This window comes from Varanus komodoensis, unplaced genomic scaffold (assembly GCF_004798865.1).
Source record: "Varanus komodoensis strain SLA01 unplaced genomic scaffold, ASM479886v1 scaffold112, whole genome shotgun sequence".
NCBI classification, from domain to species: Eukaryota; Metazoa; Chordata; class Lepidosauria; order Squamata; family Varanidae; genus Varanus; species Varanus komodoensis.
In genome coordinates this window covers 79614-106768 of record NW_025335322.1, presented here as the reverse complement: position 1 = coordinate 106768, position 27155 = coordinate 79614, and the positions used below count along the sequence as shown (strand labels likewise).

General features: G+C 50.4%; 1 protein-coding gene across 2 annotated transcripts; it reads left to right on the top strand.

Annotated features, from left to right (window-relative positions):
* The first annotated feature begins 6319 nt into the window (after nucleotides 1-6319).
* MMP14 (matrix metallopeptidase 14) lies at nucleotides 6320-27154 on the top strand. Of its 2 annotated transcripts, XM_044420912.1 has the most exons (10): nucleotides 6320-6467; nucleotides 13076-13224; nucleotides 15848-15970; nucleotides 16726-17033; nucleotides 17572-17733; nucleotides 18669-18832; nucleotides 19529-19667; nucleotides 20334-20484; nucleotides 22443-22558; nucleotides 24521-27154. In XM_044420912.1, the coding sequence occupies exons 1-10, from the start codon at nucleotides 6369-6371 to the stop codon at nucleotides 24835-24837; spliced, it is 1728 nt and encodes a 575-aa protein (XP_044276847.1). In that variant the 5' UTR covers nucleotides 6320-6368; the 3' UTR covers nucleotides 24838-27154. The 2 variants fall into 2 exon arrangements, with proteins under 2 accessions (XP_044276847.1, XP_044276846.1); XM_044420911.1 differs by lacking the exon at nucleotides 6320-6467 and having other exon boundaries at nucleotides 12897-13224.
* Nucleotide 27155: the final 1 nt, after the last annotated feature.

The window sequence follows — 27155 nt, the reverse complement described above, 5'->3', positions numbered from 1 at the left end:
CATCATTTCTGCCCACTCTAAACACAGTCCAACCTTCACAATCATGCCAGGACACCTCCTTTTTCTAACCCTAACCCTACCCTGGTGCACACCCCTAACCCTAATACAGGGCTAAAGTTCCATTGGAAAGAGGGCAATTTTGAAAAAGCCGTCCTTGAGTAGCTTTTTCTGCCCAGCTCATCATTTCTGCCCACTCTAAACACAGTCCAACCATCAAAATCATGCCAGGACACCTCCTTTTTCTTACCCTAACCCTACCCTGGTGCACACCCCTAACCCTAATATAGGGCTAAAGTTCCATTGGAAAGAGGGCAATTTTGAAAAAGCCGTCCTTGAGTAGCTTTTTCTGCCCAGCTCTTCATTTCTGCCCACTCTAAACACATCCCAACCATCAAAATCATGCCAGGACACCTCCTTTTTCTAACCCTAACCCAGTGATTGTGAACCTTTTAGAGAATGACTGCCTGAATCCAAAGCCCACCTATGTATCGCAAAGTGCCAACACTGCAACAAAACCTCAAAACTGAGGGGTGTGTTTTAATAAAAACAACTCACCGTCAGTCCAAGCAAAATATATATATATAACCTTGGCAGTGCACTGACCGGTCATGCGAAAGTTCAGACGAATTGAGGCTAATGAGTCGTGGCTTGTGACCTCATCGCCTGGCGCCACTGCTCCTTTCCGACCGTGCGCATGGCCCCTGTGCGTGCTCTCATCCAGTTCTCGGCTGCTGGGGCGATGCTGGGGTGACTTGGCTCGCATGCTGACAGAAAGGGCTCTGCGTGCCCACTGTGACACGCATGCCATAGATTCACCGCCGCTGCCCTATATTCTTCCCATGGTCACATGGAAAGCTATGTAAAAAGCTACCTCCTGGCCAGCAAGATGGTGGGGTATATTGGCTGCAAAACCAAAGGGCAGATTTTATGGCCAACCCAAAACTGCATTTCCACCAAGATATTCAGGTTCTTGGCCTGCGAGGCAGACCAGGGTTTGCTGTTTACACATTAATGCCCATCGATTCCCAGCCTTGAGTTTTGTAAATATTGGCTGTGCAACTTGCACTGAACTCTAAAACTCGGATGTGTTTCTTCTAATTCTGCTCTCTGTGCTGTATGACACGCGAGGCCTAAAGAGCTGGTCGGTCCCTTGGCTAACGTGCGAAGCCAGAGCTGCCTGGGGCCCGTGCGCGGCGCATGAGCTGCACCAGTTGTGTTGGTCAAAATGCTCAGGTCCTGCCCACAGAGCCTCTGGGATTTGTGGGGAAGGCTGGGACCGGTTTAGCAGCCAAGCTTCCATGGACATCCCTTGACACCCCACTGCCCCCTCCGGTGCCTGCATAACCCCCCCCCCCGCAATGTTTTCCTGGCCCTTTGCCCGCACACTTTCAGCTCCATGAATGAGCTTGTTTGTTTGCTCAGTGTGCTGACCCAAATAAGCCAACCTTCTTGAGAGAGCACAAGCTTCTAGCGCCCGAGATGCAGCGCAACATTTTTTGGGCAAAGGGATATGACATGGGGCACTTTCCTTGATCTCTGAATCAGTCCACACCACAGGGCATTTTCCTGGGTTCCTCCAACAGCCGCAGTAGTGGGGATGTAGTCCTGCCCCTGTGCGGTGCCGAGAGATTCAAGACCTGAAGAAGGAGACCATGATGCGTGGTGCTCACGTGCTCTTCTGTGGCCAGGTCCCCCCATGGCCCCGATACCGTGCCAGGGGAGTGCCCTTTCCTGTGAGAGGTGTGTCTGCTGACTGGGCCCCTCCCTGTAGCCTCAGTTGCCTGTGCACCTGGCCTTTGGAGCCAGCTCAGCAGGTACATACAATGTTGAGAAGAGCACCCCTGAGTATTTTATCCATTGAACTGTGGAGAGAAACTTCGAAACAGAGTGAGTCAGAAGGGGCCTCCAGGGCCATCTAGTCTGACCCCTGGCTCCAGCCGGCTCCGCTCACGACATGCCTACCATGTGCACGTCCAGCCTGTCCTTGAACACCCGCACCGATGGGGCCTCAACAACCTCCCGGGGAAGCCCATTCCATACCCTCGGGGTCCTAACCGTCAGGAAGTGCTTCCGGGCATCCCAACTGAACCTGGGTTCCTTGAGCTTGGCTCCGTGGGAGTGCATCCTGCCCTCCTCTGGAGGGGGGAACAGGTCTCTGCCCACCTCCATGTGACACCCCCTCACATATCTAACGAAGAAAGGCTGGGAAGCGATCTCTGCACTGCCATCCATGTGGCGTGAGGGAGCGCTTTCCTACAGATGCTGTGGAAGGAACAGAGGTCAGCCCGGCGGATTATGGTGATAAAGCTGCCTCACCCTGTCCACGTCCCCTCAGGAATCCCACTGGACCACCGTGCTGAACCTGGACCAGCTCACGGTGGAGGGCCTTCTGCCAGAGCCGACACAGAGCGGGAGCAATCGGCACTGGCCCAGCCAGGCCTGGAACAAATCCGGCGCCCAGCAAACCCACCTTCCGAGTATTTTCTGCAGAAAAGGCCGTACGAAACACATGGGCAGTGCTGCACCAGCAGGACAGCAGCCTGTACATGTACCGGGGGGGGCACAGGGGGAGCATGTGGAGAAGTACCTGAGGAGGAACCACTGCTCGGCGTAAAGGACGGCTGCCGAACCGGTGCAAACTAGACTTGGTTACCCTAACGGAGCCTGTGGATGTGAAATAAATGTGTCCGGGAGCGTCTAATAGCAGACTGGGGAAGCAGAACGGTTAATGGATGCCTCTCATCTCTGGAGACTTGGGAGAGCTTCACCGGATTGCGTCCGAGCGAGCAGTGGAGGCCTGTGGCAGATCCAGGAATTTGCATGACTTGGGCCAGCGATTGACTCTCAGCCTAACCTACCTCGCAGGGTTGTTGTTTCGAGGATAAAACGAGAGGCGTGGAAGCCCCCCCGGGGTTCCTTGCAAGAGGAAAAACTGTGAGGTGTAAATGTAGTGCCAACTTCATAACACGCATACGGGCTGCAGCAGCATCTGGCCCTGCTCCGCATCTTGCTTTCTTGTAGCACGTCGAGGAGAACCATTGGGGTCCCTGCATCTCGCCTACAGTGGGGAGCCTGGCAAAGGCCTCTGCCCCACAGTGGGGTCTGCAAGCTCCCTGCCAGGCACGGCCCTGCAGCAGCCCCACCCGAGGAGGCAAATTCAGGCAGAAGTGTCCACACCGAATCAATCCATTCTCTTCCCACCGCCCCCTGCAGTTCTTGTCCAGAAGTTTTCTTCTCCAACCTCGTTAGTGAACAGGTGTGTGGCTGTGCGTTGTGCTGAACGCATCTGCGTGATGGGCACCAATTCAGAGCATTTTGCGCTTTCCTTCCAGGGAAGATGGAGCGCGTGAGAAGCGCACAAGTGGCTCCAGCAGGGGCCTCTTAGGGGGTTGAGAAGGGAAAGTGCATTTCCATCTCAGTGACCCACACAGCCTGGCGGTGGGGTGGGATGCAGAGGTTCCCACGAACTGGTTATCGCTGCCTTTTTCTTGTTCTTGCTCGGCTCCTGCCCCACTTCCCTGTTTATCTGTCCCCCCTCCAAGCAATTCCTCCTTGGCCGGTGTGAGGACCTGGAAGAGGAGAATTCAGTGGCAGGTGTGAGCAAAATTTCTGGGGTGTTTAGTGTGTCACATGGCCTAACCCACCTGCAATGGTTGAACACAGGGTGAGTTTGACTGTCATTGAACTGTGGGTAATTGTTGTGTTGTCTGAACTCAGCCATGCTCACAAGCCATGGCTTGTTAACCATGAACAACCCATGAAAAGAACTTAGGGTTTGCTATCACATGGTGGGTTGTTCACCATGGCTTGTTGTCTGGGCAGGGTTCAGACCACAGGATAACCCATGCTTCGACAGCAAACCATGGTTCAGTGACAACCCACACTCAGCCCTTGAGTGTAGGACATCATGCTGTCTGAACCCAGGCAGTATAAGGCAAGCTTTCTATGCCCCCCCCCCCCCGCATACACAGAGAATATGACTCAGGCTATGCCACATCGTCTACAATTTGATCAGTGGGTGGATGCATGCCAATTATCCTGAGACAACTTCCACAGGGTTGTGGCAGGACATCTGGAAACCTGTTGAACTAAAGCAAAGCAGTTGTTCCTAAAAGCCGTTTGACTACCTCTCTCTGCACCCTTCTTTAATCACACCCTTTCTATAACATCCCTCCCATCTTTGTTTAAAAAACAGTTACAAAACAAATGTTTATGTTACAGTAAAAGGCACTTGAACATGTCCGGAGTGCCATTTCCCTGGCACACCTATCTGCACACCGTTAGAAATAAGCAGTAGGGTTTCTTTCCAGAGCAATGCGCCTTCCACCCACACCTCTTCTTGTTTATAGGTTAACCTCTCATCTGTATCTCCTGGTGACAATCTAAAGTTAGGTCTAGCGGGAGCTTTTAAATCTGACAAGAGAATCCCCTTTTCACAGCTAAATAAGATACTAGTCCTGTGGACCTGACTGTACTTGCCTGTTTGCATCACTGCTCTAGGATCCGTTCTTTGCACTGACTATCCAGAGCAAAGGTTTTGTTTTTGGGTGTGTAATGCATTACCAAAGTACACAGAGAGCAGCACACCTGGGAAATTCTTTCCCTGCTGGAGCAGAGCTAGACGTGTGTCCTTGCACAGGGTTATGGGAACTTTTTTTTATTTTATTTACTTATTTATTTAGGAGACTTCTACGCCGCCACATTCGCCGAAGCCTCGGGGCGGCTTACATCCATAAACAAACATCCTTAAAATAATATAAATTAACAGTATAAATTAAGTTTTTTTCATGTGGAAAGGACACAAAATGAAGGTCACAGGATTTGTCCTCTTCCAAATGGGATGCAAATCCCAGAATCACCAGGGATGCTGTTAGGTAGGCTTAGGATGGGCTTTTGTGGACGGTGTGTTGCTGCGCACCTGCCCAGCTCCTGGGGAGGGCCATGACTGCTGGCACAGGTAAACCCGTGAGTCTTGGAAGTCAAACCAGTGCAGATAGGATTGCTATCCATGCTATGCGCCCTTATCGGGAAGGCCATTCCTAATTATTCCTGTGGGGTTTCATGTTTAGGGTCATTAGGATACTTGAGCTTGTGCAGGATTTGTCTTGCCACACCTTCTCTTTTGGCCTGGCTTTGAAGGCAAACCGATGACACAGCTTCTCAAATCATAGGTTTGGTCAAAACTTTGGCAAACCCACAACGCAGCCGCATAAAAGCTGGAGCACCCAGATTCCGTCAGATCTCCCCTCCAGAAGGCCAGGAATAGGGGTTCAGGAAACCTCGCAGAATAAACACCTTGTGGACCTCAGCTTGCAAGCCGCTTGCCTTCACAACTCGAGATAACAGAACTGAGGTGGACCTCTGGCTCCCAGCCCTGGCTTTCCTTCCCCACATTCTCCTGGCGTCTGGCCCACCCTTCCTGCCCTCCCTTCAGGACCTCCTTTCCAATCGCCTTTCTGGGTGGGAAAGCAGTCCTGGTCCGAGGCCCCAGGGACCCTGCCTCCTCCACCAGCAGAGGTGCGATCCAAGCACTCTTGGCTGCAAAACCTTCATTTTTTCCACCAGAGAGGAGGAGACAAAGATACAGCGTCCCACCCGCGGCCTTCGCCCTGCTCTAACCACTGGACCCCCCGTTCCTTAACCCTGTAAAAAACCCCTCGTGGCCTGACCCCTTCCTCCCAGCGCCCTTCCGCAGAGGAAGCCCCCCGCCGCTGATGCTTGAACGGGGCGAATTTCCCGTGCGCGTTGGTTGAATTTCTCCTAACAGCAACAAGAACGAAGCGCACTGATTGATCCGTTACTGAACAGACCGGATTTCGGCGCTTTAGGATCCGGAGTACAGGCAGGGGGGCGACCGTGGAAGCAGGAGTTTAAGAGGAGCCGTCGCGGGGGAGCAGACACTCCAGCTCTGCGAGTTTAGCCATCCTTCGCACGTCTCCTCGAGAGCAAAGGCGCCTCGCCTGTGGCACTCGCACTTCTCCAGCCTCTTTTCCTTCCTTCCTTCTTTCTTCTCGCAGCCCGCCATTCTCTTCGCCTCTGCGCAAGGCGGAGCTGGTCCGTCCTCGCTCGCCTGCGAGGAGAGGGTCTTCCTCTCCCCCCCCCCCCACGTCCCGCTTCTTTTTGGACGGCTTTCTCCCAAAAAGCGTCTAATTCGAGCCAGAAGCAGAGCACAGTCGCGACCCACGTCTCCGGCGCGGGGAGGGGGAGACGCCGGGGGGAAGGAGGGCAAGCCAGAGGGAAGGAGAGAGGGAGGGACGGAGAGAGGGAGGGAAGCAGGGAGGCGGGGAAACGCCGCTCCAGAAACAAGGGTGAGAAAAGGCTGGCTCGCTGGGAGCGCCCCACAGAGTCCCGCTCGGGGGGGAGACAAGATGTGCCCGTGGGCCGCACTCCTTCGGCCGCTGCCCCTCGTCGTGGCGCTGAGCGCCCTGCTGCGCCCCGGCTTCTCCACCTCCTCGTTCAGCCCCGAGGTCAGTGCCCAGCAGCCCCTCAAAGGGGGTGTGGGTGGGAGGGTGTCCGCCCGCCCGTGGTGGGGTGGGGGTGCTGGGGGTGCCAGCCCTTCGCACGCCTTAGCTTGCCAGGGTCCCGTCTCCCCGCGCCCCGCCCCGGCTTCCCCAGGCGCCCACGGACCTGCCGCTCCGTCCCTTCCCTTGCATCCTTCCCTCGGCCGGCTTTCCCTCTTCCTCCCTTCTAGGCTCCCCTCCTCCAGAGCCCCTTCCCTCTGCGCCGCCATGGCCCCGGGGGACCTTTCCGCAAAGAGGAGCCCGCGCGGACTGCGCCAGGCTCTCCCTTGCCTGCCCTTGCGCATCCAGCCCCGTCCCGGGGGCTTTCCTCTCTCGCCCCGACAGCTCCCTTGCCCTGCTCCCGCGCCCCTCGCTCCAGCCCCCCGCCCCGTCCTTCTGCGCCCCCGGCTTGCCTCTCCTCGCCGCTGAGCAATCCCGCGTTTGCTTCCTTCGCTCGTCTTGTCTCCACTTGCCTTTTGCAGCCATGGCTGCGCTCCGCGTGTCCCGGACCTTCTTGCTTGGCGCTTCTGCCTTACCCGCCGCTGCGCGCTGGGCACGCACACGCCTTTGCTTCCAAGTTTGGCCTTCACGCCGCAGCCCCGCACACGCTAACCCGGGAGTAAGCCCCCCCTGGACTCAGTGGAACTTACTTCTGAGTAGCCATGGATACGATTGCACTGCTAATGCATCGACCAGGTAGTGGGGTGGGGGGTGGGGGTGCCCCCTGCCTGCGCCTAACTTCGAGCATTTAATTAATCTGCTTTATTTACTGCTATCATTTGCCAATCCCGTTTCCCTATTTCTTGAACGCTGTCCAGACTTTCACATTTCTTCTTTTTGTACATATGAACACAAGTTCCTCTGCTTAAACTAGATGCTTGTATTTTTCTGGCATCCATTGCTTTGTGTTAATTATGGTCTCCCCTCATCCCCCACCTCGCTTCTCATTTATCATTTTCTTTTTCCAAAGACACCCCCTTCAGGAGCCCAGCATCCTGAATTTTCTTCTGTGCATCTCCCTTCTGCCAAACTTATCTGCACCTTTGCTTCTGTGCCTTTATTCACATTTCTTCTCCATCTGGTCTGTCCATCTACTCCTCTCTTGCACTTTATTTTACTCTCCTTTGTGTCTCCCCACCCCCTTTTTCTTGGATCTGCTGGTGTACTGCAGCTGGAGAGGAGCCGATGAGTTCTATGCCAAGCCATTTCTGTTCCATTCGCTCTTTTGCCAACCTTCCCCATTTTCTCACTCGCCAGAGCTTACATGCTCCAGTGTGGGACGTCCATGCCTCTGATTCTCATTCTTTCTTTCTAGATTGTCTCCTGTCAGCTTTAAAAGGCAGCTTTTGCTTTCCCCCTAAAAGTTAGCATGGCATCTGGATGGCTCAACTCCATTCAAAGTTGACTGACTTTCTTCTTAAGGCCTTCATCCCTTTCCTGTCCTCTCTCTTCCTTTTTCTTCTGAAGAAACATCCCAGCTTAATCTCTGCTAACATGAATGAAAATCCTATTTGTCCGTCTGCCTTACATTACAATTCCTTCGCCTCTTTCAGTTGGTGGGTTTTATTTACTGGGATTCATGTTTTGGGTTTATACCCCATCCTCAAAGCAGCTTACAAGAGTCCATGTCTGTCACCTCCATCCTGTTATTTTAACAGACTTTCTCTTTCTGTTTATAATTCATGGCATGGAAGGTTACCACCCATTCTTTGATCCTGGATCTCTCACATTCTCCACATAAAAGATCTTCCCTCTTTGAGCGGGATCCTTTCCTTTGTTCTAAACCCTCTCCCCCTTCCTCTGTCTACAAACTTTTCCCCCTGCCATTCATACAGCTCCTCTACTTACAACTGAATTACCTATGGATCCACCTATCCATTCATACTACTTTTGGTGTACACTCAGCAAAACAAAAAAGGGGAAGTTAACCCTCTTTCATGCCATTTCCAAATCTCCTAAAGGCACAACCTTTGCAGGTTTAGGCAGAATAAAGGCCTACAATTCCCAGCATGCCCCAGTGAGCATGGCTGGCTGGGACAGCGGTGGGCTTTTTTAGTCTAAGGATGCATAGGATGGCATCCTTAAATACTTAAAACTAATACTGGTCGCTAGCTTGCGCATCCAGTGTCCAACCACATCTGTTTCCCTCTTGTTCACTCTGGCTCCCCGTCTGCCTTCTGATCACGCTACTTCGTTATGCAATATTCCTTGAAGAATAAAAACAAACAAGGGTGATTCCAACTTTTTTCTTGGCACTGAGCAACGGGGGTGTCGTTCTATTTCTCCCTCTCCCTCCTTTATCCTTCCCTCGTGCTTTTCTTGCCTTGTCCAAGAATTTCACATTTTGCTGTTGTGGAAACTTTTGCTGAAGCGAAGGAATGCTAAGGGTTGGAAGGTGGCTGGGTATTTTATTTGGGGAGCGGGAGAGATCTGAATCGATACCAAATGTCCGAGAGGAACAAAGGAGCTTGTTGCATGGTGGATGGCTTGGAAGAAAGAACCATAAATGGTTTAGGAATCCTCGAGGAGGAGAATGGTGGTGGAGGAGAGGCGAAAAGAGAAAGCTGCAGGGATAACCCTCTGATTTAATTTCTGTGATAACTCTGGAAGAAATAAAGGGTGCTGTGTACGCACAGAGAGAGATGGTGTATAGGGAAGGACCTCGGCAGGAAAACGGAACTTTTCACGTGGGTGTTACCAGTTAATTTTACAATTGGAACAACAACAGAAATTAAAAAAAGATGAGAAGGAGAAAGAAGGAAGGGGTCCCAGCATGGAAAAGCGGAGCAAGGATCAGTGGAGGGAAGTGGTGGCAAACCATTTCTGACAGGGGTTGTGACCTTAGCCGACCAAGTCGAAAATGAATGACTGAATGAACAAGGTTTAAGTGAATGCCAGGAATGAGGATATGGAAGGAAAAGAGACAAAAAGGGCCCTTGTCTTACGCCTCTTGGAAGACTGCTCTGCTCGGACACGGAGAGGGCCCAGAGACTTGAAATCACTTTAGGAAGGCTTGTGGCCTGGGATGAAATGAGAGGAGAGCAGGAACGCAGGCTGTGTGGGCGGCGGGTTGTTTGTGTCTCTTTCTACGGGATATTTTTGGGGCCTTGTGTATGGGACGTAATGACTTTTTTTAGGGCCGGCTCTATCTAAGCCAGGGGGGTGGAAACAGAGTGCGAGCGGAAAGACGCGGGGGCATGGGGGTCTTTTTTTATATCAAGGTTGGCGAAGTGGCAAGAGCACCGCAAGGAAGGATGAAAAAATAGGAAGGGAAGGGAATAATTGGCATCAGGATTAGTCAGACTCCTTGACATGCCCACCTGGCCTGTTCTGAACTCTTCTTCCTGCTCCTTCTTTTGCTCTGGGGGAGGTTTTGTTTTTTTAAAGCAACGTCTTTTTGTTCGGAGGCTGAAAGATTTTACTTTGCCATTGCATTTCTGCCAACTTTTGGAAATAAAAGTTTAGGCTCCTCCCCTTGACCCGAAAGGCCCCGCCCACTGTGCCCACTTCCTTGACCCATTCTTAGGAGTGAGGCCAATGTTAAGAGAGCATTTAGACTCCAGTTCTAAGCATACTTAATACTAATCCATGCTAATTCTGCATAAGCATGTGCTGCAAGGAGTGTTAAGGGCAGTGCTGTGAGGATATTTTTATTTATTTATTTATTTAGGATATTTATATGCCGTCCTTTGCAAAAGCCTCAGGACAGCTTACAAAGATAAAATACAAATATCACCAAATGTAAATAAATTACTGACCCACTCTGGCTGCTATTTTTGTGAAGAGGATGTGAGCAGAGAGAGAGAGAGAGAGAGAGAGAGAGAGAGAGAGAGAGAGAGAGGAGGTGTTTTATTATGGAATGGGCTGTCTCTTCCTCTAATTATTGTTTGGGTTGATTAAACTCTAGGTGACCTCTTGAATAGTTCCTTCAGTACCTCAGAAGTGCATTAACACTTTGGAAATGCTCTGTCTGTTAAAACAGAGTGGAATCCTACGCATGTTTACTTTGAAATGGAGTCAAAATGTGCATTAATGAATTGATGGATTGGTTAAAAGGCAAATGATCAACTAAAACAATCTCGAATTGACTGGCAAATGCAGCTGTGTTGTGTCATCTGCAGTGTGAAAATCCAAAGCTAGGGTGTGTCAAGAAATATACTGCCAAGGGCTATTAACCATCTTTAAAATATTAAGATGAGTGTGTCTAGGTTAGATTAGAGTCACCCTAGCCGAATAACACCTGTGGCTCTCTAAATGCTTCTAGGAAACATGCAAGCAGAGCAATTCTCTGTTGCTGAAATTCATTGGTAGACTGTGCCTGAGGCTGGAGGCTCTGTTGACTGGTGTGGCAAATGGCCAGAGATAGGGGTGTTTTCTTACATGAATTTGTGAGCTCCCTTTCTAATGCTATTGGAAAACTGTGTTGGATTAACTGATGCTAGGAAGGGATTACAGGCCTAAAATCTCCTATGTGGCATTTTTTGGCTATGCAATTCTTACGTGTTTGCGGGAGAGAGAGCGAGGGAGCGGGCGCACACAGTGGATTTATCTGAAAATCTCTTGATCACAAGGAGTTAAAGCTGCACCCTTTCCTGTCCCCACAATGTTAATCCATTGCTGCTTGTTTCCTGGGTTTCTGCCTTCGAGCTACACTTCTCCTTCAAATCACCTGTGGAGTCACGCATGGAGAGTGTCTTGAAGCACAACCCCCTGCAGCTTTTCTTCCTCCACCGCTACTCATTTTCACACTATGCTATCCAGCCCAGCTGCTTTTTTGCAGAACTAAACCACTGCAATTTCGGCCGTGGATTCTCTGAAGAACCTTGCCCAACCTCGGAGATCCCCTGCCCCCCCGCCCCCCCTTTGCCTGGGTCACCAGACCGGAAAATGGTTGCAGACGGAGTGAATCACCGCGAGCCCAGTCAGGAGCAGCAGGGAAATTGGAGACGGGCACAGGAGTTCTCGCAGGAATTGACACAGGAGCGGAGTGAAAATAGTGGGTTCCACTGGAACGGGCAGTTTGGGGATTAGTGAGATAAATGCACGGGCTGATGGATCGAGAAAGATGCACACTGAGATGGAAAAAGGACTTATAGTTCCCAGCTGGCTGGGGCATCTGAGAATTGTAGGCCGTTTCCTGGTTCAGCAGGCAGAATATTGCACTAGTCCTTAAGTTTTCCAACACCTGGGTACCTTCCAGGTATTTTGGGCTCCTGATCCCGTCACTCTTGCCAACATGGCCAATAGGCAGGACAGATGGGATGGATGTCTCGTCCAAAACCTCTGGTGGGCATCTGGTTGGGGAAAGTTGGATTAATGGGTATATAGAAGGACAGGGGAGGATGGGTAACATTTGGGGAGGAAGGATAGATGTTGAAGTCAAGAGAAGGAAGGGAGACAAGAGCAAGAGTGGAACTTACTTCATTGTATGGGGATTGGGAGTTAAACCCACTGGGGGCTCAAGTCAGTGCCAAGTAGAATGTCAGGGTGGGCTAGGGGATCCCGGGATATGAGGTCTGGTCCCCTCCTGACCACTGGGTTAGGACTTCCAGCCTAACCTACCTCTCAGGGTTGTTGTGAGGATAAGATTGAGAAGAAGATTAAGCAAAGATTAGCCAACGATCTCCACCTAAGCGTGCAGGATATGACCATCGATCGATGGGGGAAGGATAGATAAGGGTGTGCATTGAAATAGGGATAAACTGAATCTGGTTCAGTAATGTAGATGTGTTGGACTATACCTCCCATCATGCACAGACAGCATAGCCACTGGAGACTTGTCCCATGTCCCCTGGGTGTCTTTTCAGTGGGGAAGGGGAGCTAGGAGAGGGTGTCAGACTTACGGAAAAGTACTTCCTACTCAGTTGCTCCTCTGGTGTGAAGGGTTTTATTTGATTCTAAAATGGAGGGCAGCTCAATTGCATGGACCACAGTTGTATTCTGAAGGGGTACAACAAAGACACGGGTATACCACCTAAGAACCATGCGTATAAGTGAAAAAAGTGTGGTGCAGTGTGGTATATCAGTTGGAATGTTGGACTGGGAGTGGGGAGACCCGGGCTCTAGTCCTCATTGTGCCATGAAACTCACTGGGTGATTTTGGGCCAGCCACTCACGCTCAGCCTAAACAACTTCCCAGGGTTGCTATGATGATAAAATGGAGGATCACGTACCCTGCCTCGGGCTTCTCAGATGAAAGATGGAATATAAATTTATTTACTTATCCGTTATATATATCTGTCCTTTTCCTCTTGCAAGGGACCCAGGGTAGCTTATGTAATCCTCCTCCTCACCGTGTTAGCCTCACAACAGCAACCCTGTGAGGCAGGTGAGGCTTAGAATCAGCGACTGCCCTGAAGTCAAGCAGTGAGCTTCACGGCACAATGAGGACTAGAACCTTGTCCTCCCCGGTCCCCAGTCCATTGCTCTTAACAACCACACTGGCTGTCTTTCAAGAAACATAAATGAAATATAAATCAGTCAGTGGGGGAGGATCAGCCCACTGTTGTCCTTTTTTGGGGTTGGGGGTCCTTCCTGCAGCAGCGTTTCTCATACCCTTCTCAACTCTCCCTCAGGCCTGGCTACAGCAATATGGTTACCTTCCACCTGGAGACCTTCGCACGCACACCCAGCGTTCCCCCCAGTCCCTCTCCGCTGCCATCGCGGCCATGCAGCGATTCTACGGGCTTCAGGTGACGGGCACGGCCGACGCCGAGACTTTGAAGTGAGTCCCTTCCTGTCGCAGGGAGATTCCCTTTTTGCAAATCTGTTGACGATGGGCGGCCAGTTTTGCTGCCGCCGCCCACAAAAGAAAAAGGAGTCTTAAGAATTCTGCAGTTGGTTCCCCCAGTGAGGGACACCGAGATGTGGAAATTACTGTTATTTTTATATCTTGCTGTTGTGTGCCATAAGAAGGAGGGATTGCAGTGAGCTGGTTGGCCCTGCAGACTTTGCAGAGTGGAAAAAAGCATTGCAAGAAAGAATATAAAGCAATAGCTTCAGAGGGAACTGAAGCTTTTAAACTACTGTGGCCAGGCATTAGTTGCGCAGAAGGGGAAATTTTCTCACAGTTTCGCTGTACCTTCATGGCTGCTCTTTGTGGCTTTAGCCACAAGACGGGCAGCCTTTTGCTGGATGTGAGAAATGGGATGGGGAGGGAGACAGCAGCCTAAGTTTGGTAGGAGGCTGAACTGCGAGGCCTGCTGTTAGTTGACGCTGGCCGGCCCTGACAACACACCACTGGACAGAGAAGTTTTTCTGCATGCAAGAGGCTTCCCATGCAAATCAAACCACAGCCTGAGGGCAGGCAACAGACCAGGGCACAAGGGTCTTGAGATGATGAAAGTCTTGGAGGCTTCATCGGTCCACAAATTCTGCAGAAAATGTTTCAAGAATCCTTCAGACACGGCTGGTGAGGGCAAGTCATTATGAAACCACTGGAAAGACCATGATGTAACCAAGCGAAAGAGCCTGCTCGGGGTTGTGGCTTGGTGGACGGACGCTTGCATCCCGTTCCAAGTGTTGGCAGGCAGGCCGTGCGGCTCAGCTACATCCTGTGCCGGGGTGGCCCTTACGTTGCATGCAGGGAAGGCCGGGCCTGCTGCTGTTATGCCTGGCCGGCGGAACACCACACCACAAGAGGCTGGCAAGGGAGCCGAGGAAGGAGGCTGGTTTTAAAATAGGTCTTGGGAAGGGACGACTTCAGCTCTTCCCCTGGGCCAGGCAGTGAGGATCGTCGCAGAGAAAATGACTGGACAAGGCTACTTTTGGCATTGAGCTAGCCGGCTGGAAGTAAAACAGTATTCCTTAACCTGTACAAGCCTGACGGACCACTGGATGAAAGCCAGGCCTTGGCAAGTTAATCAAACCGAGCAAGAATCCCTCCTTCATGAAGATGAATTCTGGTTGCAGAATTTTCAATTATGCCAATCCCTTCCTTAGGCTTAGATGTTCAGGACAGCTAATCTAAGCTAATCTGTTTGTGAAAAATCTTTATCTGAACTTGGTCTAGCCCAGACCCTTTCTCTTCTTAAGGACAGGCGGCGATCCCAAGAGCAAATCCCTCTTTTAGGATCTTCCGTCCTTTTGATCAAAATTTCCCACCTCGAATATCGACCTGCTCTGTGGTTGTGTGAATAGGTGCAGGAGCGTGAATGTGTTTAAAGACCCTCAAGTCGTCGTTTGCTCGCAAATTTATTTCTTGCACCATTCCTATTAGTGGTGCATTACAAGAAGTGAAAGGATGCTTACAAGCCAGAACTGGAAAGAACAGAGAAAGTGAAATATGCTTAGGATTCATGCTAGGAGAGTGTGGAAACAAGGGGCTTATGGCAGAAGGACAATGGATAAACTTCAATGGACTCCTGAGGTAGAAAACCCAGATGGTATCCTATGGTAGGAATTAACCCGGAATTAACTACTCTGTCCCAGAAGCTCTCTTATGCAAGCCCTGTTGAAGAGGAAGGGTGTCGCACAAGATCCTTGTTTGTCTGTGGTCTGCCTCCGCTTTACCACTCTTGGTAGCGCCCAGAATGGGTTGCCTAAGTCGGCAACTTCAGCTTGTGTTGGAGTTGGGTCAGCTTTAGCTTTGGTTGCTCATCCTAGGATACCATGTGGCATAAAAAGAGAGTATGGATAGCGCTTGCAGCCAAAAAGCTCAGATCCATCCCATCCTCTCAGAAGTACTTCCTGCATCTCAACATTGTGGGGATTTCTGGGGTCCAGCTGGTCGGCTTTCTTTGTCCATAGTCTCAAGAAACAGAGACCACGAAGAACGATTCTGGCAGCAAATGTTGGCCAGGCTCCCAGACAGACTGAGAGCTTGAGAAATCTTGTAAACCACTCCTGACCAGGTTAACTGTAATGAGCAAGAACTCCCTCCAAGCAGGTGTGCTGGCTTAACTTTTGACTAATGCAGGTATTAGTCAAGAGCAGAGCTTTTTCTGGGCTTGGAACTCCATCCTCAGGGGCAGCCAGAACCTTATTTATTTATGTACTACATTTCTGTAGCTGAAAACCATAACACAAGATATACCACAAAAGTTTAAAACAACAGTATAAAATATGGACAAAAGGCCAAACTAAAGCTTTCCAGCAGTGCAAAGATTTAAAATGCAGGAACAGACTTAAAGCAGCAGAGGGAATGCCTAAAGCTGGGGAAATAGGGAGGTCTTCACCTTGTGCCCGGAAGCCCCTCTGGCAAGCCATTCCACAAATTGGGTGCCACGACCAAAAAGACCCTTCATCTGTTGGCAAGGGAATGGACTGCTTAACAGTGTTCTTGGGTCTGGGCAAGTATAATGCGAGAAGAGATGATTCTGCAGGTAAACCCTTCTTCCTTCTTCTAGGGCTATGAAGAGGCCCCGCTGTGGCGTCCCAGACAAATTTGGAGCCGAAATCAAGGCTAACGTGCGGCGCAGGCGTTATGCCATCCAGGGGCTGAAGTGGACACACTACGACCTTAGCTTTTGGTGAGGTTTGGGAGAGGGGCTGGGCTGGGAGCTGCAGGGAGGGGTGGGCCTAATTTGGGGAAAAGGAGAGAAAATGAACTTTGGATTGTGGGAAGGGAGTTGATCCACAAGATGAGGGTGGGTGGGAACTGCTGACCTGCCTGCAGAAGGAAGTGGAAATGTCATTCTCTTAAATAATGCGCTTTGCTTGTATCATCCAAAGGATGCAATTCAGGGAAGTTTTATTATGTCTGTTTTAAAAGGTAGGGAGAAGATAGAGGGCTTAGGGGATTGAACTGGGGACTGTAGGGAATGCAGTTCTTCTTCCGTCGTGCCCTTCCCTCGTTGCTTCGATCACCAGTCTCATGACACATTCCCTGCACAACTCCGAGGACTAGTTACTTGAAAAACAAAGCAATCGGAGACTTGGTACTCCAAAAGCCAGTTTGACTGGTTTCTGGAGGGATTTCTTGGATCTCCCACTCTAGCCAAAGAAAGGGAAGGTGAAATTAAAGTCCTTTGATGCCTTTTCTTTAGGTAAAGTTCTCCTAGGCAGAAAAGCTGTCGCGTGGGATTCGTGGCTGAGACAGGGGGGAGAGTTTGGAATGGAATTGCAGTGGGATTAATGGATGCTAGGAGGGACAGGTTAGGGTTTATCGGGGCAGCTATGGGCTCTAAAGGGAAGCAACAGAGGCTGCAAGAGTATGGCTGAGAAATGCAGGGACAGCCCTGGCTGGGAGGAGACCCTGGAGCTTCAACTCTCGCTTCCACCGTAGTATCCAGAACTACACGCCCAAGGTGGGCGAACATGCCACCTTCAGCGCGATCCGGCGTGCCTTCAGCGTGTGGCAGTCGGTGACGCCGCTGCGCTTCCGCGAAGTGCCCTACTCCTCCATCCGCGAGGGCCACGAGCCACAGGCCGACATCATGATCTTCTTCGCGGAGGGTTTCCATGGCGACAGCACCCCCTTCGATGGCGAGGGAGGGTTCCTGGCCCACGCCTACTTCCCCGGACCACACATCGGCGGAGACACGCACTTCGATGCGGCGGAGCCCTGGACGTCCCGCAACGACGACCTTAGCGGTGAGCAGGAGCGGAGGGAACCGGCGGGATGGGGCCAGATGCATGCTGGGAAGCACGAGGGTGCCTGTAAAAGGGAGCACATCGGACTGCTCAGAGCATCCGAGGGAATGACTCACTGGCGGCAACCCCAGAGGAGGAGGAGAAAAAGCAGAAGGAACTGGTGGGTAATGCCCACCTCTTCAGCTCATGGACTTGAGATCAGCCACATATGACGTGCGTTTTCCAGTTCCTCACAGCTTCCTGATACAATAACAGCTATGGGAAGGTTGGGGAAGGTCCTCCTTGCATGCAAAAGCCCATGCTCTGTTCCTTATTTGGTGCTGCTGGATTGGAACGAGTGACTCCATATTCCGTGCTCAGATGACTTCTTGCTCCTAGCTTTGGTGTCTCCGCCAGAGAGAAAATGTCCTTCCGCATCCCTTGCGCCGTTGCGCATTCCCTAGCTTGAGAACTGCGATGGGTTGGTACTTGGGTGGTTGGGTCGCCTAGTCGCCTAATTTCAAAGGATGTTGAAGCGTCCTCCCTTTCCACCTTGCAGGAAATGATATTTTTCTGGTAGCTGTGCATGAGCTGGGCCATGCGCTGGGTTTGGAGCATTCAAATGATCCATCTGCCATCATGGCACCCTTCTACCAATGGATGGACACAGAGAACTTTGAGCTGCCCGAAGATGACCGGCGTGGCATACAGCAACTGTATGGTATGACCCTTCTAGCCCCACCGTGACCTTTGATCCCTTCAGCCAATACCCTTTTTGATAGGCAGTTAGGCCCCTTCTTGTGCCATGGGGTCCCGCTCTGGGCTTCCCAAGAGGCAGGCAAACGGGAAGGTCCAGAGGAGGGCAGCAGAGATGGTCAGGAGGCTGGAAGCAAAGGCCCACAAGGAGAGATGGAAGGAACCCGGAATGAGAAGAGAAGACCGAGATGAGTTTTGGAGGGCCAGGATCAATTCTTGATCATCCCAGAGTGTGGGACACAGAATAGTGGATTGAAGTTACAGGAAGTCAGATTCTGGCTGGACATCAGGAAGAACTTCCTGTTAGAGCAGTGCAGCAATGGATCTAATCCCCTAAGGAGCTGGTGGGCTGCCCCCCATGGGAGGCATTCAGGAGGTAGCTGGCCATCCATCAAGGATGTTTTCACTGGAGTCTTCCACTGCGCAGTGGGTCAGGCTAAATGACCTCCGAGACCCCTTCCAACTCTACTATGATTCTAGTAGAACGGGACTTTTCTGTGCAATGGGGAACCACCAGATCTACTTCGGGCAATCAAAGGAAGGCGCGCCCATGGGGCCTGTTTTCCAGCAGTGGGCAGGAGGAAGCCAAAAGGAGAGAGAGGCCAAAAATGCTGGCCTTAAAGTAACAAAGTACGAAGCTTAAAGTGAGGAAGGCATAGCAGGGGAATTCCAACACTGTCGCCTGTGAAACAAACTGCACAGAAGCGGGGTGCAGCGGAGCAACTGGTGGAGGGGCGAGGGGGGTGTCTGAGGAACCTCGGGGGAGTGGACCTGGCCCCAGGCCAGACGTTTTGCTCCCCTATCCGGCACACCGGCCTTCAGTCACGTGTTGGAGCACCAATCTTGCGCCTGCTCCCCAGCTCCCCAAGGGATTAAGACACTTCTAACCCTCGTCTCTAGGGTCCCAAACTGGCCACCCCAGTAAACCTCCACCCATCCCTCGAACAACTGTGAAGCCCCGTGTCCCAGGCCGGCCACCGAAGAACCCAACCTATGGCCCCAACATCTGTGACGGCAGATTCGACACCATTGCGGTGCTCAGAGGCGAGATGTTTGTATTCAAGGTCAGCTGGTGGGGCGCCAGATCATCGGAGCTTTTAGCCGCGGGGGCGGGTTGGCCTGCTTCAGGACTATCTTAGGAGTGGGTTGGCCTGCTTCAGAACTGTCTGTCTTTTCTGTAACAGTAGCAGTAACTTCATTCATAATAATTCTTTCACAATATTAATACCATAGCATCATGTAACAATATGCCTATTACCTGGGCTGCGTTTCATATGTATTGCTTCAAATGCGTGTACTTAGCACTAACCAACAAGGCCAGCCAAATTAGGCTGTCAGAAGTCTGGATCCCGCAGTGTGCAGAAACTAGACGAGTTTTGTGAATCGCTTGTTGCATATCACCCGTTATGCTTCTTTGAGTCTGTGTTCTTTTCTGTTCTGTTCTCTCGATGATCGAAACATCTTCTACAAGTTCTGACTTAAGAGGCCTCTAGGTGCTTCTGAGTTTGCTTCCAGTGATCAGCAGTTAGGGGAAGAGGAGTGGAGCCATCTGGGAAAACCCATGTGGCCCAAATTGGGTTCACAGCTTCGAGGCTCAACTTTTCAACAGTTGTAGATGGGTGTATGTATTACGTTAAAAACAAGAAATGGGAAAGGTGGTATTCTGCAGCTGATTTACTGTGCTTTATTCTGCAAAGAAAGCAATTTGGGGACAACCCCGAGTCCTTCTGGACGCCTTTTAAAAATGTGTGTCTTTCCAGGACAAATGGTTTTGGCGTGTCCGGAATAACCGTGTGATGGATGGGTACCCCCTCCCCATTGGCCAGTTCTGGGTTGGTCTCCCTGCAACGATCAACACAGCCTATGAGAGGAAAGATGGAAAATTCGTCTTCTTTAAAGGTTAGTGGCTGATTGTGAGCACTTTGGCCTCAGATGTCAACAGCCCCCTGCATGGAGCGCTAATATACTGCTCGGCTACTTTTATAATTTTCCCCTCAGATATTCTTCTAATTATGCATACTGTAGAAGCATGATAATTTAAGTTCTGTGACTCATCAATTACTGCAGATAATCACTCGGCCAGTCAGCTTGGCTCCGAGAGAAATTTACAGTGAGGCAAAGCTGAATTTGTGGTTTGGCATGAGCTTTACCATAGCAACCCAAGTTGGAGCAATGTTAGGTATTTCTGTTGTTCGTCCAGGTTTACAAAGGCTTCAGAGCGCAAGGAAGGCAAATGAAAGCTGGAACTCAGGACGCTGTCCCTACTACTTTTCCTGTTTTATTTTGTTGGGTGGAGGCAGGAGATAGGAGGGGAAGCAAGAGTCGCCTGCCTCAGCTTCCCAGAATGTGTTGTCCTCACCCCTGAGGTTTTGGACTACCATCTGCTCCAGCCAGCACGATCCGTGTTCAGATATTAGGGGAACTGTGGTCCGAAATGTCTGAAGGGTGCTGCGTGGGTATGTCTGGCCTGCATCAGCTGGCGGGAAGTGTAGGTTGGTCCTCCATCTTGCCGTGCTTCGGACTGCCGGCACATCTGGGGAAATCAGGTTGCTCATCTTCCTACAGGGGACAAGCACTGGGTCTTCAATGAAGCCACCCTGGATCCTGGGTACCCCAAGCACATCAAGGAAATGGGCAGAGGACTTCCCACTGACCGGATCGATGCTGCTCTTTTCTGGATGCCAAGTGGGAAAACCTACTTCTTCCGGGGAAATAAGTGAGTTACTAAAGTTGTTTCTTGGGCTGTTGGGTCTCTTTCAGCCTGCATCTCTGTTGGAGAAACTTGCAAAGGACACCCACCAGGGTGGGTGGGCAGGCCACCTTCCTCCAGATGACAGCCTATTTTAGCTCTAGGGTCATATTGCTGCTAACTAAGCCTGAGTTGAGCCGTTCAACTTTAAAAATTGGGGGGAAAAATCCAAGCTCTGGAAAGCAACTGAATAAATGGGGGAACAGCAGAAAGGAGGCAGAGCCAGGGGAAGCGTGGGGTGATCTTCCAGGGAATGCCCAAGGGCCAGGCTGGGATCCTAGGCAAACTGGATTTGGCCCTGGGTTTGAGTTTCAAGACTCTGGAGCTAGGGGGTGGGGAAGGTGGAACTGCTATGGGGAGGGAGGGTCTACGCTGCTATTTTGGGGGAGTCAGTAGTACGTTAATTGAATTGTGAGATGTTTACTGGGGAAGGGGAGCAGGTCACGCGATCATTTTTGGTTCCAATTTATAATTCTTGGAAAGCTTTCCGTGCCATGCCCTGCTCTAGGCTAGAGCAGCTTTAGTTGTGTGTAAACAGAAAGTGGTCTGACGCGGCAAGGTTAACAACACACATCCGTTGGATTTCCCTGATTACTTTTGCCGACACAACTTGCTGTGTCGTTCGAGCATGGCTTGTTTGGGGGGGAACAACCCATGCATAATCCATGGGCTGTTCTTGGGTTATTTGAGGGTTGCTGCCCACCCTGCCAAAAAACGAGCAAGACTGGCTGCCTGTGCCAAACCGGCCCAGTGCTGAGCTCTGAGTTCTGAGATCACCAGGCATCATTTAGTATTTAGTGGTAATTTATTATGTTCTATTGTATTTCAATGTATCTTATTGTGTTGTAAGCCACCCCGAGGCTTCAGCAAGGGGCGGCATAGAAATGTTATCATCATCATCATCATCATCATCATCATCATCATCTACCCATTATCCAGCTCTTCCTTACAGCCTTGAGGGATAGAAGCTTGACTTTGATTTTAAAAGATAAACTCAGCTGATATTGTTAAGACTGAACTCTGTCCCCAATCCCAGAATCCTGCTTCTCCCCCTTTTGGACAGAATTCCAGATAGAATTCTGGCACTTTGCTCGATCCAGAGGTCTGGCAATTGTTGCCCGTTTGCTCTGAGTTGCTAGGCCTACGGTCCTAAGAATACTTCCCTAGACATAAGTCAGTGGGAATTTTCTTCGGCATAAATTAGTTTAGGATTGCACTGCAAATGTTTTACTTGGGAATTCTCACGATCTTCTTTGCTGGAAGAGACCAATCACCTGCCTTGTCTCTCTAGCCACGCCTTGCTCAGGCTTCCTCGGCCCTGTGCATTGCAGATGGGCTGGATTACAACTCCCATCCTTCCAGTCATTAAGTCCATCCCTATGAGGCTGGGGAATCCTGAGCTAGCCAGAGGTTCTGAGAAGCTCAGAACCAGAACGTGAAGGTTAGGAGTTTGTTTATTATTCCATTTATATTCTGCCATATTTCCTCTTGCAAGGAGTTCAAGATAGCTTCCGTAGTTCCTGGTTTGTTTTTTTCTGATGAAAACCCTGTGAGGTAGGTTAAGCTGAAAGTCACCCAGTAAACTTCATGACAGAGTAAGGACTTGAACCTGGGTCTTTGCAGACCGACACTCCAACCACTGCATCCCATTGGCTTTCACAGCTGTCAGTGTCTTAATTAATATCCCTGACAGACCTTTCTCAAGGAATAGACTTAACTTTTCCTAAAAGCCATTTCGGTGAGTGACCCGCAACCCATCTTGGGATCATAAATCCCAGGAATTAATGAATGCATTGCTTGCTTTGAATTTGGTCACTTTGATCTATTCTTCGGTGAGGCATTGCTACTAAATGGGCCCAGTTTAATGTCTTGTATTTCTCTTCCTCCTCTGTAATTTATCACAACGTTCTGTTTTTGTGGCTTAGATACTACCGTTTCAATGAAGCAACTCGATCCGTTGAGGCCGACTACCCCAAGAACATCAACGTCTGGGAAGGAATCCCCGAATCGCCCCGGGGGGCATTTATGGGTAGTGACGAGGGTAAGGAGGAAGGGGAGATCCAGGGAGTCATGGTGTCCTCAGGGAGGGAGGAGGGATAAAAAGAGCCCCTTTCAGCAGAAAGGCAAGACAGGTGCCGTCGAGTGGTCTCTCCACCTGGAGCAACCAGATGCCGATAGTCCATCACATGTTTGAGCGGTCAAGAAAGAGAAATCAAAATGAGCCATCTAGATAACCAGTAACAATCGGTTACAATGCATGAGTTGTGTTTCGATTACATGAGAGACAACGCATTAGGCTTGTTCCCTGACGGTTGGGGGCCACTGCCTCAGTTTCCCCCCGTGATGGATGCCCCATAAGGAGTATCAAATATGCTGGGCTTTGGGACATGCCATATACTTATTTTTCTCTTGGCCTTCCTCTGAGGATCTCAGTGTGGCATTTATGGTTCCCCCACAACCTAGCTTTACTCCTCACCTGCATCATGGTAGGTTAGGCTGAGAGAGAGAGAGAGTCCCATAGCCCATGTGTCTTGGTGAGCAGAAGAAGTGGAGATGGGCAGGATCTTGCATGGTTGCTCCTCTCCATCTATGTGGTGACCGTCATAAAGATGGGTCTGTTGCTAATTCTCTCCTCCGCCAACTTGAGAGGTCAATCATGAACTACTGTTGACTTGAGTAAGCGAACTTTTGTAAAAGGATCCAGTGATGATGACCGGTAACAACCGGTTAATGCATGAGTTGTGTTTTGCTTATACGATTCCCCCCACCCTTTGGGACTTAGTTTGGGTCTTCCTCACTTAAGGACACAACTTAAGAGGTGCCTGGCTGGATCAGACCCCAAGGTCCCATCTGCTCAAGCACTCTGTACAAACAGTGACCCACCAGCTGCCCACAGGGTCTGTCTAGGATGGGGGCAAGACCTCCTCCTGCCCAGCTCCCCAGCAACTGGTGCATGCAGGGAGGCCACCTCCGGAGAAGGAGGTAGTCCATGGCCAGCAAGCCCAATAGCCACGGATAGCCTCCCCCCGCATGAGGCTGCCCAGCCCCCTTTTCAAGCCATCCAGATGGGTGGCCACCACCACCTTCTGTGGCGGAGAATTCCATAGTCTATGTTCTGTGTGAAGAAGGCCTTCCTTTTCTTTCTCCGTCCTAAACCTCCCACGTATTGGCTTCACGCAGTGACCCTGGGTTCAAGTGTTACGGGAGGGCAGAAAAGGGTCTCCCCTCTTCACACCATGCATTATTTTAAACACCTCTATCACGCCTCCCCTTCCTCACCCTTTTTTCTAAGCTGAACAGTCCCGGTTACTGTAGCTGCTGCAGCCCCCTGATCAATTTTGTTGCCCTTGAATCGCTGACATTCCCGTAAAAGCTGTAAATTCTGAAATTTCATTAAAGAGTCGGCGTATTTTTCTACTGAGAAAACAGGCTGCTCTTGCAAAAGTATATCGCAGAATTAAAATAGGGTATATGCAAGGCACTTCACAGTCAAAATCGCATTGATTTTGATGCTTATATTCTTAAGTATGCCTGGATTCAACACACTGAAAATGCACAATGTGAAATATATTCCCACCCTCTGGCCTGAAATATCCCATATGAAATCACATTTTGGTTTTATCGTTTATATTAGGAATTGAGGCTTGGTATCCAGATACAAAAAGAGCACTTGAAATGAAAGTTCTTAGTTCAGACTGAAAATGGGAATCCAAAAATGAAATCTGGATTCCAAGGTTTAAGCCAGGATATTTGAATTCCAAATTGGCTTTTGCAGTGGAAATGTAATATACAAGATTCTCCACTTGGAACTGAACACTGATTTTCTTTCCTGACAAATCCCACACACTGCACATTTTAAAATGACTTTCAGAATTTCATAATTCCCTCCTGAAATGCCTTGGACAGAAACGGCTTTTTTGTTTCAGATCCTATCAGTGTCTAATCAGGTTTTGCTCTCGTTTTCCTTCTTGCCTGCTTTGTTTCCTCTGCCCCACGCATGCAGCATTCACTTATTTTTACAAGGGGGATCGGTACTGGAAGTTCAACAATGAGAAACTGAAGGTGGAGCCGGGATACCCCAAGTCGGTGCTCCGGGACTGGATGGGATGCAGTTCCGACGACCGGCGCGAAGGAGAAGAAGTTATCATAATTGAGGTGGACAATGCACCCGAAGGGGAGGTGAACGCGGTCGCTGTGGTTCTGCCCGTCCTGCTTTTGCTTATCGTCTTGGCTGTGGGAATTGCCATATTCGTCTTCAAGCGCTACGGCACCCCCAAACGGTTGCTGTACTGCCACCGTTCTCTGCTGGATAAGGTCTGACAGGGCGAGCCTCTTCCGCGGGCACGGGAGCGCAGGTTTCCTCCTGTCTCCCACCGGTGGCCACCATCTCCCCCCCCCCCCGTGCGCGGTTCTCAAACTCCCTTCCCCGTGTTCGTGCTTTTCATCCGCTCCCTCCTCCCCGCTCACCTGCCACATGTTCCGCTCCCTTACCTGCCTCCCCACAGGCGCCTTCTTCTGCCGCTCGCCCGCCGCTCGCCGTGCTCCTCCACCGCTTCCAACTCGAGCATCCTCTCCGCTTCTTGTGCATTCACCTCCTCCTCCTCCTCCTCTCCCTCCTCCTTCACTCTTCACCTGGTCCTTTCCCCACCGTTCCTCCCTCTCTTCTACCTCCGTGCTTCTCCCCCTCCTCTCCTCACGCCCCAGCTCTCCCACACGATGTCTTGGCGGTCTCTGTGCTGAGCACGTTCACTAACATAACTTGAGGAGGCAAAAGAGGACTTCTCGCCGTGCTGAGTGTGGCGCCATCAGCCCCTCGTCGCACCCTTCCCACGACGGAGCATCTCTGGGCCTCGCCTCAGAGGAGAGGAAACGTCACCTTGAGCTGGCAGTTTGCAGAGCGGGGTGGGGGGGTGGTGGGGGGAGGAAGCCAGTACTTCAAACATCCTCTTATTTCCCCCCTTCAGACCTTGGTTGGATCAAGGTGAAGTTCTCATGGCGAAAACCCTGTCCAGAATATTGGTCACAAGGTCTCTCGTTCTGCCTAAATAATCGTCTTTTCCCTTTGTCCTCGCCGCCATCCTGTTTTTTCCAAGGATCTGTGGAGATTACTGGCTGGCACAAAGATAGATGCTCCTCAGGGGCTTAGAGGGTGAAAGCAGGATCTTTAAACTCTTCAGGGTGTGGCCTGGAAAGGTGCAGGCGAAGTCACCCCTGAGGGCCACTTGCAGATTTTGGAGCCGTGTAGACGAAAAAGGGGCAACTCCAGCATTCTTGGGGTGGGAGGGGGGCTGGAGAGGAATCGCAGCCTGCAGCCGGAAAGGAATTGCAGCATTCCAAAGGGATCTCTTATCATTCCGTTGGGCATGGCTTGAATAGGCAGGAGGAGCCATGGCTGATCCATAGGATGGCTTACGTTGACGACCTGGTAGGGAGGGCAGCTGATGGGGATGCCAGCTGAGATCTGGGATGCAGAAGCATCCCAAAAGGCCAGAGCTGGCCTTGAGGGTGGTGGGGGAAAAGAGACGCCCCCCACCATGTCGGTGTAATGGGACATGGCAATCTTGTATGCTTACGGAAAAGGGGGCATGTCTGAGAAGGGAGGGGGGTGCTTGTGTGGCCCTGAGCGAGACGTCGTGGTAGGACAGCTCGCCCCAACCCGGTGCTTTGCAGATGCGTCGCCAACACGCCCGGAAGGCATCGGGTTAGGAACGGCTGCTGTAAGCAGAACGTGGAACACCGTGATGGCTGTCAGCCGCAGCCAGATTTTGGCAGCATGGGTTGCAAAAGTGTTTACTCTGACATCTGACCATACTACCATAAAGTTTACAATTGTCGCTTCCAATCCATCCCGGATCCTACAAGAAAATAAACAGCGGTTTGCAAAATTTGGGGGGGGGGGGGAAGCGGAAGAAAATGAACATTGCACCAAGAGAATTGCCTCAAACTGCCTTATCCTTCTTTCTTAGGGAAAATTTTTAATTTTGTTTTGTTTTGTTGGACTATGTAATTTTAATTATTCTATAGAAATGCCTTTTTAAAAAAACAAAAAGTTAAAAATAGTGCATTAATAGGGTGGGGAAAATAGAACAGGGGTGGGAAGAGAAACCCAATTTCCTGCGGGACGGGAATGGGGTGTCTAAACTCTCTCCTGTTCAGACCATTTTTAACTGGGAAAGGGCTCTCGGTTGTGTTTTTTCAAATGGTCTCCAAACGGAATTAAACTGTGTTTAACGATACATTTGTGTTTGTGGGTGGGTTTTAATATTGTTTATTGTTCCACTTGATTATTATTGTTGTTGTTATTATTATTTTGCTATTAATAATAAACACCCATTCCTCGGGAGGGAAATATGCATATGTTGCCAGGGCCCTGTAGGCTGTTAAATTCTGTTATTACTTTTAATGTTTAGCAATAAAAAAACCATTTCTGGGTGGAAATGGATTCAAAATGCTGGGAGTTGTAAAAGATTTATTTTTTGTCCCCACACAAGTTGTTCATAACTATTTTGTTATTAACAAGAAGCACCAGAGAATTAAAAATAATAATAATAAATGCTGGAATTCCCCCCTTTTAGTAGTATTTTGTATTAAATTGTGTTTTTTTTCTTTTGGGGAAAGAATAAATATATACACTGAAG